At 30.3% G+C, this 12155-nt stretch overlaps 1 protein-coding gene across 6 annotated transcripts in view; it reads left to right on the top strand.

Annotated features, from left to right (window-relative positions):
- Nucleotides 1-12155, top strand: part of LOC106459801 (heterogeneous nuclear ribonucleoprotein K-like) — a 61134-nt gene that overhangs the window by 44951 nt on the left and 4028 nt on the right. For all 6 annotated transcript variants that reach the window (XM_013919462.2, XM_013919460.2, XM_022386344.1 and 3 more), the window contains 8 exons: nt 890-962; nt 2083-2196; nt 4451-4579; nt 7452-7567; nt 8480-8623; nt 9448-9577; nt 9871-9915; nt 10615-10784. In XM_013919462.2, the coding sequence (XP_013774916.1) occupies nt 890-962; nt 2083-2196; nt 4451-4579; nt 7452-7567; nt 8480-8623; nt 9448-9577; nt 9871-9915; nt 10615-10784 (921 nt within the window). The remainder of the gene's footprint in view (nt 1-889; nt 963-2082; nt 2197-4450; nt 4580-7451; nt 7568-8479; nt 8624-9447; nt 9578-9870; nt 9916-10614; nt 10785-12155) is intronic.

Raw genomic sequence — 12155 nt, 5'->3', positions numbered from 1 at the left:
ATGGTTTCACTCTTCCTTAAGGCCCTCATCCAGTAAGTGAGATGGCAAAAAGAGGAATTCCTTCTTAATTATGATTTTTTGTTTATCATTATTAATATAATTTCAATGTAAAAATGTTTTTTATGTTTTTAACTAAATCCCAAAAATATTAAAAAAAGTAAGAATAGTTGGAACTTCTTACAGTACCCAGATTTAAAAAAAATACACTGTAGATCATTGGGGAAAGTACTCCCTCTTGTCACAGTAGTAAATGACAGCTTTATTTAATTTATTTCTCTTTAAATGGGATGGGTAATAGAAAAAAAAGAGTGACTTTCAAATATTTGTAATGTAAAAGTTTCAGTTTTTAGCAGTAAATTAATCTGTTTGGTCACCATATTTTTTATAACTACCCTTCCTTATTCATTACAGTATTTACTGTTGTTAAGTTTTGTACTGATAATTTTAATATTATCTGGCTCTTTAAACATTAATTGTAAATTCCTTGTGACCACCTCACCACCTCAAAATATTCTGTGGACAGATGGCAAATTAATCCAGGTGTGTTGTGGATACTTTAACAGATAGAAGTCACAAATTTTTATTATATGAAATAATCAGTAAAAGATTGATCATTAAAATAAGTATACTTAGTTGCATATTTTTATTTATTTTCTAATATTAAATCATGTTAATATTTATTGAGTTTTCTACAATCAGTACTTAATGTTGTGAAAGATCTAGTAATTTATAGCCAAAAATCAGTTCCTGGTATATAGTTTTGGTATGTTCATTCTTTACGAGTTTCCAAAATACTAAAATATCTGAAATGTATTATTTTCAAACAAGAAAAAAAATCTTAACATTTTTTAATGTATGATTTTTACCTTGAATCTACTTCATTCTCTAGGATTTTGACCATTGTGGCTGATGTAGATACAGTTGGGGACATTCTCCTGGATATCATACCAAAATTGGAAGATGTAAGTAATTAGAAATGTAATTGTACCAAAGCAGTACACCACACTTACTATTGTAAATAATTATCCCATTCCCAACACATCAAGCATCTTGATACAAAGCAACTTTTGAGTTTCTGCATTCATTAGCATCTTTTCTCATAGCTTTTCTTTCTACAGTGGTTGAAAGAGTTTAAAAATAAAGCAAGAACAATGTTCAATTGTACTATAAATGTTTAGATATATCAGTCCAAAGTAAACACAATAAAACTATAAACAGTGGATAATAATCACTAGGGGCATGGCCTTTTACTTTCCAGTAAGCATGTATTTAAATTGAGCTAGGGATTAGATACAATTTCCTCATTTTAATTTTGTAGGCAATAAAATAAATAATGTAATTGTATAACTTTGTATTTCATAAATTTTTCTCTTGAAGTCAAAGAATAACATTAGAATTAAAAATCACTAATTTAACTATCACTTCAACATTGTAGATGTGGCTGGAGATTAATTAAAGTTATAATTATTGAATTTTGAGGAATCTTATGTTTATACATATGAAGTAATTTTTAATTGAGAATAGCTTATCTTTGTCATATCCCTTCCCTTTCTCATAGAATTATGTCAAGATTTTGTAATTTATGGTTTTCTTGTGTTTCAAATGATTCCAATTTTTGTGGGGAAATTAAAAGTTCATGTGGACTAAAATGTAACAGTTGTCAATTTATTATTGCTTCAGTGGTAAAGGCATTAATTGATAAAATCACAATTGTATATTTGTGTAAAAATTAGTGTTGATGGTCTATTATTATTATATCACGACTAGAAAATTTTATTCTTGAATGAATGATGCCTTTTGTTTTTAAATTTGGCAATTAACTGTACTGTGATAGTTTTAGTTACTCAAAACAAGCATTAACTAGTAGGTAGGTTAATCCTTTAGCTCATTCGGTAGAGCACTTCACTCTTTGGATAGGAAAGGCCCTGTGATTGAATGTGGTAATCTGGATTGTTAAAAAGTGCCTTACTAGTGATTGCTAGTGTATTAACCTTTAGCTTAAATGGTAGAGCTCTCATATGGTACAAGTTTTAACTTAAGCCTCTGAGATGCAGAAACTTGTAATACTTGTTTCTTTTTCAGTATACACATCATCGAACCATGAACTTTGAATGCGAGCTTAGAATGCTTCTCCATCAGAGTCATGCTGGCTGCGTCATAGGTCGAGCAGGTTTTCGCATTAAGGAGCTACGAGAGGTGAGTTCTTTAATTGTTTCCATTTAAAATTACAATATAAAAATAAAATGAACAACTGTCTAAACAGATAGCAGAAGTAGTAGTGAAAAAATGTTGTCTGAACTTATTGTAATCAGATTATGAAGTTGAATTATTCATGAGCATATGTTACAGCTTCATGCAAAAATAATGAATTTGCACCAAATATTTTCTGAATGTCTTTTAGAATAAGGTTTTCTGTAGCAAATTAAGGAATTAGATTGTGTTTTTAGTGGTTGTTAATGTTTATTTTATATTTTCAAAAACTACAGCAAATTCAAATTTAACCCTGTCATGATGGTGCCATTTTTAAATTCACTTCAAAACAAACATTTAAAGGATATACTTAAACTGCAGATTTCTTATCACATGATCCTCATGCTATGAAAAATCTTCACCTTAACAGGTGCTGAGTGTAATCACATAAGCTTGCCATTTATATGATTGTCTAGATGACAGATTAGATTTATGTGCCCTTTTAACACTTAAGATACAAAGTCTTACAATTGTATTCACTAGGAAAGATAAGTAAATTATCCAACCTTTGACAGGTGCCATGCCCACCTTCTGTACTTTGATGCGAGATCTACAGCGTACATGTAGTTAGTTGACACAAGTGTATATGGTCATTAGAAAGAGCTCGGTTTACGTTATGCTCCACCAATGGTTAATTTGAAATTTTGGCTTGCAGTTTTTGTATTAAAGTTGATGTAACTGCTTGATCCACTGTAGCACTTAGTGGTTTCTTCCTAAATATTGTATAGTTAGAGAAACAGTTAACCTGTATTTAGGTTTTACTTGGTAACTGACAGCTGCCCCCCACAGCCATATCTTGTTATATTGATATAACTGAATTAAATAGGGAAAAACACATGCTTCTTGTATTTCATAGAAAAATGAATTACATAAAACTGTTTAAGTAGGAGAAAATTACACAGGTTTCATGTTAAATTTTGTTTATTGTAATAAAATATAAATGTTGAACTATGAAAAGTTATGTAATGTAAGTACATGCTTAAGTAGTAGACAGTAACACAGGTTTCGCGTTAAATTTTGTTTATTGTAACAAAATAAAAATGTTGAACTATGAAAGTTATATAATGCAAGTACATTAAAACTGTAAGTTATGAGCTATTTCTCTCAAAAAGTCCAAGTTGCAGTTTTGAAAATCTTCTACGGTGTTTGGCAGTTCTTGATACCTCTTCCATTCCGGTGATGCTGGTTCTCCAGCAGTCATCGGATTCAGGATGAATATTGATATAAGAAGATACGACTGGGGGGGGTGGGGGGGGGCATTTGCCTACAATCGTCTTGCTTCTATATTTTAGTTACTTATGTATTATTTGCATTTTAAAAATCATATTTAAACAGTTTAATGATTTTTATAAGTTTGACTTGTCATGTGGATTGTGAAAACTATAAACAAGATGGTGTGTATAAGTGGCAATGCTCTCTGCACGGAGTCTGCTGAAATAATTTCATAAGGGCCCATGGGGATCAGTTGACGTATGGACATAAATAAAGACAAAATTTGAAAGGAAAATTAAAAATAAACTAAGTGAAAAGAGAGACATAAAATTGCACATATGTGAAAAACACAACTATTTTAGTGAATTTCTGCAAAGAGTTGAAAGGTATGTACATATTTCTATTTGTTAATTTAATACATTTCACTACACTATATGTTGATGGTAATAGATAGATAGTGATATAGTCAAGAAAATGAAATATAAACATTTACTTTAAAAAAAACTTTATTCATTTATGAGGTTTAGAGATTATGCAACTGAAATGTGAAAACTGTAAGGTAAAGAATACTATGTTTATACTTCATATAGAATCATCTTGAATATGAGCTATTCAGAGTCCAGGTGCAAATATCTAAATGAAATAATACAATTTTATTAGAAATAGTAGAAAAGATAAAAAGTATTATTTTTTTAACTATTACAAACAATTTCAATCAGTAGTTTTATGTGGATAATTTAGTAGTTTTAGGGTGGAGCTTGTTTGTATATATATGTTAAACTACAATTCGTTTTGAAGCAGTTGTTAAGATACTAATATGAAAAATTACTAGTTTTGCTCTAAATCATACAAAAGCTGTTATTAGTCATCAATTGCATTTTTTTATTCCTTTATAGGTATTTTGTTTAAGCATCACTTATTTTTCTGATGTTTAAGGAAGTTTTTGTGTTGTTTCCGAGTTTATTCATCTTGGTATTGTACATTCCAGAAAACAGGAGCAAGTGTTAAAATTTATACCAGTTGCTGTCCAATGTCCACTGAACGTATTGTTCAAATGACTGGTACACCTAGTGTTGTGGTCAGATGTATCAAGGAAATTTTTAACCTAATCAGTGAGGTAAGCTGAGTTTTTCCTTTTCTTTCACGGAGTGAATTAATCTTACAAACAGTGTTTACCACTGGTTGAATTGTTTATTTGTTCTTTTTTAATGAAGGTTTGAAGATAACTGAAGCAGCTGTTAATATATTAATACATGATTAATTGCTGAAATAAATGTTGTCTACTGTGTCATTACTTTGCTTTTAACCATTTCTCCATGGGCATCTTTATCCGTGTATGTCACAGAGTTTTAGTGAGTTACATTCAAAATTTAATTAAACTACTTTCTTTTCACGGTGTACCAATAATTGTAACATAAAATTGTGGCTAATAATCCATATTTTAACAGTATACAAGGATAAGTTCTTACTTTTATAAGGGAATATTTTTTAAAAATCTAGAATCTCCCCTAGTGTGAGAAATGACAATTGCTTTCTAGACATCCCCCCCCTTCTCTAATTTATTTACCGTCTCTTCAAAAAGTATGAATATTAACATAAATTACTCATTATAATGTCATTGCTCAGGCAAAGGATAATTTTCATAGCCTTCAATCTTATTTGCTTACAGTGCCACGAAATAGACAATCAGTCCCCTCTTGCCGTGCCCATCTGTCACATTTTCTCTTTCAGAAATTGCCAATCATTCTTTCTGACGTTCAGTATTACATTATTGATAACCAATTGAAAGCCAACATTTTCATATGTCAAATGGCATATTATAAAACATTGTTTGCTGGAAAGAATTTTCAGTTCAAGCTTGATTCCTATGTGAAACACATCAACCAGTTTAGATGAAGTTTTAATGGCTCTTATCACACAGTTATAAAGCCAGAAAATTTGATAGTTATGGAATGTTGTCTGCTATTAGCATCTTATTATTCTGTATTCTTTGGTGCATTGTTTAACTAAATACTACCATTAGATGAAAAAGGGGGCGGGTTAAGTGTCATTGACAGTTGACAGCAAAAGACAAAAAGAAAAGATGATGACCCATGTAAATATTTTTATCTTGTTTTTCATATGTATTCTTTATTTTGAAGTCATTCCAGAAAGAAATAAGATAAAAACTTTTGAAATTTATCTACGATGTTTTAGAGATTATGAAAAGTAACATTTGATATTTTTGAGACAAAAGAAAAGTATTTTTAATTTTAACATAGAAATCACTTTGTAGTCAGACTAGTATACAGAAATACTATATGTATTCACAGACAAATCTTTAGTAAAAATACTTTATTAAAAAATAAGATGTTTGTGTAACAAAAGATTTGTAATGTTTACTAAAAGCCTGCCAAAATATTATGAAGGTACACAAAATGTAATGAAAGTTATAGTATGAAAACTATAACAAGTACAAAATGGTTACGAGGTTGGTCAGTTCGCCTGACCTCAGTAAGAAAGTTGATTTGTTGTCATAATAAGACTTATTTGCATCTCTTATGGTCTATCATTTAACATGGAAATTCCTAGATATGATCTCAGTCATAGGTTATATACTAAACAAGTTTATTCTCAGTGTCTTAAAACTTTATCAAGCTAGTGTGCAGGGATTTATTGACTTTTAATTTGATAACCATCCTTTGGGTATACATTATGGTAAAAAATTTCTATTAGCAGTGTTTTCATTATTATGCATTGATGAATCCTTCTGTTCACAAATGTAACTTCTTTTTTCTTTCAAAATCATGCATATTTACTTAGGTAACAAATATTTTTTGAATCCATCCACTCACTAAGAAAACAGTTTTCTATACATTCTAATTAATACATAGTATCAATGGAAAATGTGTGGAATGTAATTAAGAAGGGTATATTTTAACCCAAGACCTTTAAGGAACGTAAAATTATATATTAAAAAATATCCCGCTAAGAAGCAAAATACCAAGTTCCAATGATTACAAAAACCATAAGTACTTGCAAATATAAAATACACAAAGACTAAACAGTAACAAAATGCATAAGTTACATTGAGATATACAGTAAAATCACACTTATGTATTTTACTATAAAGCATCTAATCATAAGTCTTCTAAGTTTTGATAGGAATGGTTAGAAAAGGGGGTGATTATGAAAATTGGAAAAGATGAAGTATCCATAGTTTTCTGTGAACATACTAGGAAGACCCCCAGGCAAGACATTGTGCTCTCTGTGTACACAAAGAATTTATTATGGCACATGCCCATAAGTTGCACTTCAAAACAATTACCGATTTCACCCAATTTTTTTTCTATCTATTTACAGTAAGTGTTGTAAGAAGCGGGTATTTCATGCTAGTATTACTTTGATTCAACTCCTAAACTAACAATATTTAGTTTCCTGTAATTAAACCTTCATGTTTTTATTAACATCTAGGCATATATTATAATGTATCATCACTTCTTATATATCTAGTGGGAATGCAGCATGTGTGAGAGTAAAAAGGGGAAGTTATTTATACCTGGATATCTACACCACATCTGTGTGATTCTGTATTAGCAACTCATATTGTTTCTTTTAGTTAGTTTAACATTATGTTAAGAGAAATCTGACTACACGCACACACACATATATATATTGATATTTATTCTTGGACCTCACCTATCTTTGGTTATGTACAATGAAGTATTACAGCAAGCTTTGTGCCATTTTAATTTTTCCATTTTTGGATGATTCTTCAATTTTGACATTTATTTAGGTAAGTGGGTGCAAATAATTTATAGAATATTTATTGATATAGAAGCATGCATCATAAACCACTTTTAATTGTCTTTGCCTGAGCTGAAGAGTGAAAAAATATTTGTTTTAAATGTGTAGATAGGTAAGTTGTGAAAGGTTAGTACAGAGGTTTATGCATATTTAATTTTAAAATGATTAATTGTTCACATGAGATTAAATTGTTCTGTCTTTAGACACCAATTAAAGGCTTTAACCAACCATATGATCCACATAACTATGATGAAGAGTTTGCTCCAGAATATGGTGGTTATGGTGAACCAGGACGGGGAAGATCAGCACCAGTTGGCAGGTCAGGATGCATTCTATTGTGGTAGAAAATGTGACTTTGTACTGTTTGAAAAACTTTAAATTTCTAGTTACATCAGGTCATGCAACAGGTAGTGTTTTGTGTAGGAAGTTATAAACTACTAGAGTATTTTAGATAGAAACATGATTTTTGATTATGTGACGGACAATAACAGCTGTTGTATATTTGGACATAGTTAAATTTTTCTGGTGTAATATTCAACATGTGGATTATCAGTTGTATTGGTGAAAATAAAATATTGTGTTTAATAATATTTTGTAAAGTTGGATATTAATATTAATAGTGTTGTATCCACAACCTGGTATTCTAAGTATATCTGTGGACAAACTTTTATTTCATAAAACAAGTTCATTACAACAAGTTTTGTTGTAATGTTTTATCCAGAACTTGTACTGCTAATTTTACAGTGATCAGACATTAATATTATTAGATACAGTAACATGGATTTCTAGTTATGTCTGTGGCCTGGCCTCATTTTATAAAATGTTGTATCTGTATAGTAATTATTCTGTTATATTGTATAAGACACAGTAGCTTTATAGTGGTGTTGTATGCAGAACCTGGGTTATTATTTATGACAGTAGTCAGAAAAACTTCTTTTGTATAAGATATGGTAAAGTTTTAAAGTACTCTTAATTTAATTCCTTGACTAAAGGCAGTATGCAGTTTTTACAGTGATTCTCAATGTAACTAATTATAGGCCACTACACTATTAGGTGCTGGTGTCTCCAACTAACTTTATCATTTCCAAATTTTGTATGCTTTTAAGAAATATTTTAAAGCCAATTTTGCTTTCATATTGTTTAAAAGAATAAGTTTTATGTTTTAATAATTCATTAGTTAAAAATTTGTTTCTGCTGCAGTCGCTTCATTTTTTCTTTTTTTTCATAATAGAGGATTCAGGCCTGGAGGTATTGGTCCATCTCCTCGTGATTGGCGGGACATGGACCGTGGACCTGATATTCATCCAGTGCGACAAAGTCTTGCTAATCGTTCTCCATGGAGGGGTCCAATGAGAGGAAGAGAAGATGGTTTTGGGTATGATTCTTTTTTTCTATTATGCATTACAAGTTTGGTCACGTGTAACATCATATATAGACAAGATAACCTTCTTTGTTCAAAATAGGAAAAAGTTATTAAATAAGTAAATTTAATAACTTTTTCTTCAAACAAAAATATTCTTTTAAACTACGTGAAGTGTAAAAAAAAAAGTACTCTTAACCTTGATTATTTTCAAGAATTTGTTTTTTATAAAAGTAATGACAAATGTATGCACCACTAGCAGTAAACTTAGAAAATTTTATATTTTCTTTCATAACTTTTATCTTATTCTTAGATATATATATTATTCTTTTAAACAGTATCTTCCAGCAAATGATCTTGCTGTTCATGTACTGTAATCTTCCACATATTCACCATTCTTATCCATGCTTCTGGCAGACCTGTAAAATGTAGCACATACTAACATGTCTGTAGAGATAGCTGTGTATAGATATTTCTGGGTTTATCTAGATTTGTTGGTTTTGTGCATGCTCCTTCATTTTTATTTGTTCTTATACAAACAAAGTAGTGATCTTTCTGAAAATTGTACAAGTAAATTGGCAAATAATATTTTGAGATTTCGTTTTAAAATGCCTTCCTTGTTCGTATGTGTGTATTTGAATATTTAACTCAAATATAACTGTTAGAATTAAATAGAAGACAAGCATTTCACATGACAAAAACAGTAGGTATTTGAATGTAAATTATTTTTTTGTTTTTGAGACCACATGTAGTGGTTTGAGATTAAAATACTATAGTTGGTATTTTGCAAAAGAATGAAATAAAAAAGATAATCACTAACAGATGTGTTACCTATACAGAGATGGACCAAGTCGTCGTGGTCCTGCACCTCTACCCTTCCGACCACCTTCTGTTGCAAATGGAGGTGCTCCTCGTGGTGGTTTTGGTGGGATGGATGGACCACCCCGTCAGAGTGGATGGATGAGTGAGGTATATCCATTGCTAATACCTTTGTTTTGAGTAACTTGGAGCAGCTCAAAGTAAAACAGTATATCGTTCTGTAGAAATATACATTGTGCACCAGTCTATCTTTTATTTATGTATGTGCATCTGTACATAGCTACTGCTCTTATTGTTTAATAACTGTTGTTTATTATGTTGTAACAATAACATCTTTGTATCTGTAAAAAAAAAATGTTCACAACATAATTTGTCACTGTTTACTCTGATTAAGAGCTTGTTTTGCAAATCAAAATTGTATTTCTTAATAAAATCTATTGCAGGATATCAAAGTTACTGCTTCAGCTAAAGTCAATATTCCTAGAGAGGTGAGTATTTCTTGTATTTTATTATTCCTCTGTGACCTAGAAATTTGATTAAGTAGAAACAAACTTTTAATGATGTGAAAGAAGTAAATGCTGAAGTTTTAGGAAGCTAAAAAACAAACACTGTGCACTGAACTGATTAATTACTAATGTACAGAACTTTATTGCCATTGATAGAGGATTTAATCCTAACATTAACAAATTTTCTAATGTATTTTAATAAGTAAGTTAAAAGTTAAAGTTGTCATGATGTACCAGTTCACATGTGAATACTTTTTCAAATTGTATATGGATGTGTGTACCATATGCTTAGAGTATTTTCACACCAACAATGTACATTGGTCAGACATGCAGAAATTTCAGATTTAGAGTTAATGAGCGTAAAGATGCTATAAATAAAGGTAATAAATCAGCTTTGGCTAAACATGTGTCAGGCACTGCTCATTCTATCAATTAGTATAATGTTCAATTACCTAATCAGATTGATTATAAAAGTGATATAAATATTAGAATATCTGTGGAAATCATGAAAAACTGTAGTACCATTCTCAATAAAGATTTTTTGGTATTATAGAAATATACATGTTTTATTGTATAATATACTTTGCCATGGTTTTGTGTTTTAATTTATTTAACTTTTAATAAGTTCTTTTTAATTTTTCTCTAAACAAAAATTTTTTATGTTTAAATATATTCTTTTAGATGGCAGGAGCTGTGATTGGTAAAGGAGGTCAGCGTATCCGCCAAATTCGCAGAGACTGTGGTGCAGAAATCAACATTGAGGACAGTCAGCCAGGTTCAAATGAGCGTATCATCACTATTTCTGGCAACCCTCAAGAGATTCAAATGGCCAAATTTCTCATACAGAAAAGGTAATTTTAAAAGAACACTAAATTTTTCTGCCTTAGCCCAAGAATCTAGAAGTCAGATCAAAAGAAAATATCAGCTGGAGTTTCTTTTGCCCTTCTGAAATAAATGTACACCTAGAAAAAAAACAACTCATTAATAGCAGTATTCAGTCATTGAATTAAATGCATGCTTTTGGTCCGCCATGTTCCTTAGTGTTACTTTCTGTTAACACTTTTTAAGAATATATATATATATATATATATATATTGATGTTCATCTCTTTTATTCATAACTTTTAATGCTTACTGCAGTTGCATACCTTAATCATGTAAACAATAAATGGTCTTGGCCTAAACATAGTATTAAGTTATATAGACCAGATTTATTGAATACTGAGTGCCTTTTTTTTTCATATAAATTTTACCTCGCATTCAGAAGTTTCTGGTATTGCATATATCTCTGTGTTACTCAACTGATTATTTTCAGTAGTTATTAGAGGATAAATAAGAATATTACTTGGAGTAGCTGTGGTTCAAGATTCAGAAGTCAAAACTTTCAGTGTCCAAGCTGGATATCATTTGCCTCTCTGTCTGGAAGACTAGTGATTTTGTTGTTCTGCTGTTGAGAAACAAGAAATCACTATCTTCCGGCAGCAAGGTGGGATAGCGTCGTGGGATCATCGTGCAAGATAAACAGAAGAATTTAGTATACACTGTTATTTATAAAAGTGTTTATTTTGTTTAAATGAAAGATATTTAAATTTGTTTGTTTAATCATCCGTTGTTTTTCTGGATGATTTTATCGATAAGTTTGTTTAGAGTTTAAGTTTATTTGTGTAAAAGTAATTCATCATTGTTTTTTAATTGCTATGTGTATTTGTGTGTATTTTCATGTGAAATGTCTGTGTTTCATAACCATACTATGCATTTGCAGATTTGCATGAATGTTTCATTTAGGCTTTCATTTACACTGGTAAGGTTTCTGACTTTAGTTACATGGTGTTTTGTTTCTATAACATATATTTTTCTGGTTTTTACATATTGGAAGCAGAAATATCATTTAATGTCCTCAAACTTACCTATTGCATTAGTCAAAATGAGTCTTAATGTGAGCATAAAATAGAGAGACTTGATGTATGTTTGAAGTGTTTACAGGTTGTAGTTTTTAAATCTTGCTTTAAAAGTAGATTGGCATGGTTGTTTCAGTCAAATGCTTGTAAAATATGTGCTTTAATTAAAATTAGCAAATATAAAGTGCATTTTAATAAAGAACAACATTCATAAAAATTTTGATACAATGGGTTTTGGCCACTAACAGTACATGCTTTGTAAAGTTGCTTAACCCTTTCGAGACGTGTCACTGGTGAAAGGCCATGTCATCTCGTTTGAGTCGCA

This window comes from Limulus polyphemus, unplaced genomic scaffold (genome assembly GCF_000517525.1).
Source record: "Limulus polyphemus unplaced genomic scaffold, Limulus_polyphemus-2.1.2 Scaffold662, whole genome shotgun sequence".
Classification (NCBI taxonomy): domain Eukaryota; kingdom Metazoa; phylum Arthropoda; class Merostomata; order Xiphosura; family Limulidae; genus Limulus; species Limulus polyphemus.
This window is presented reverse-complemented; position numbering and strand designations above follow the sequence as displayed.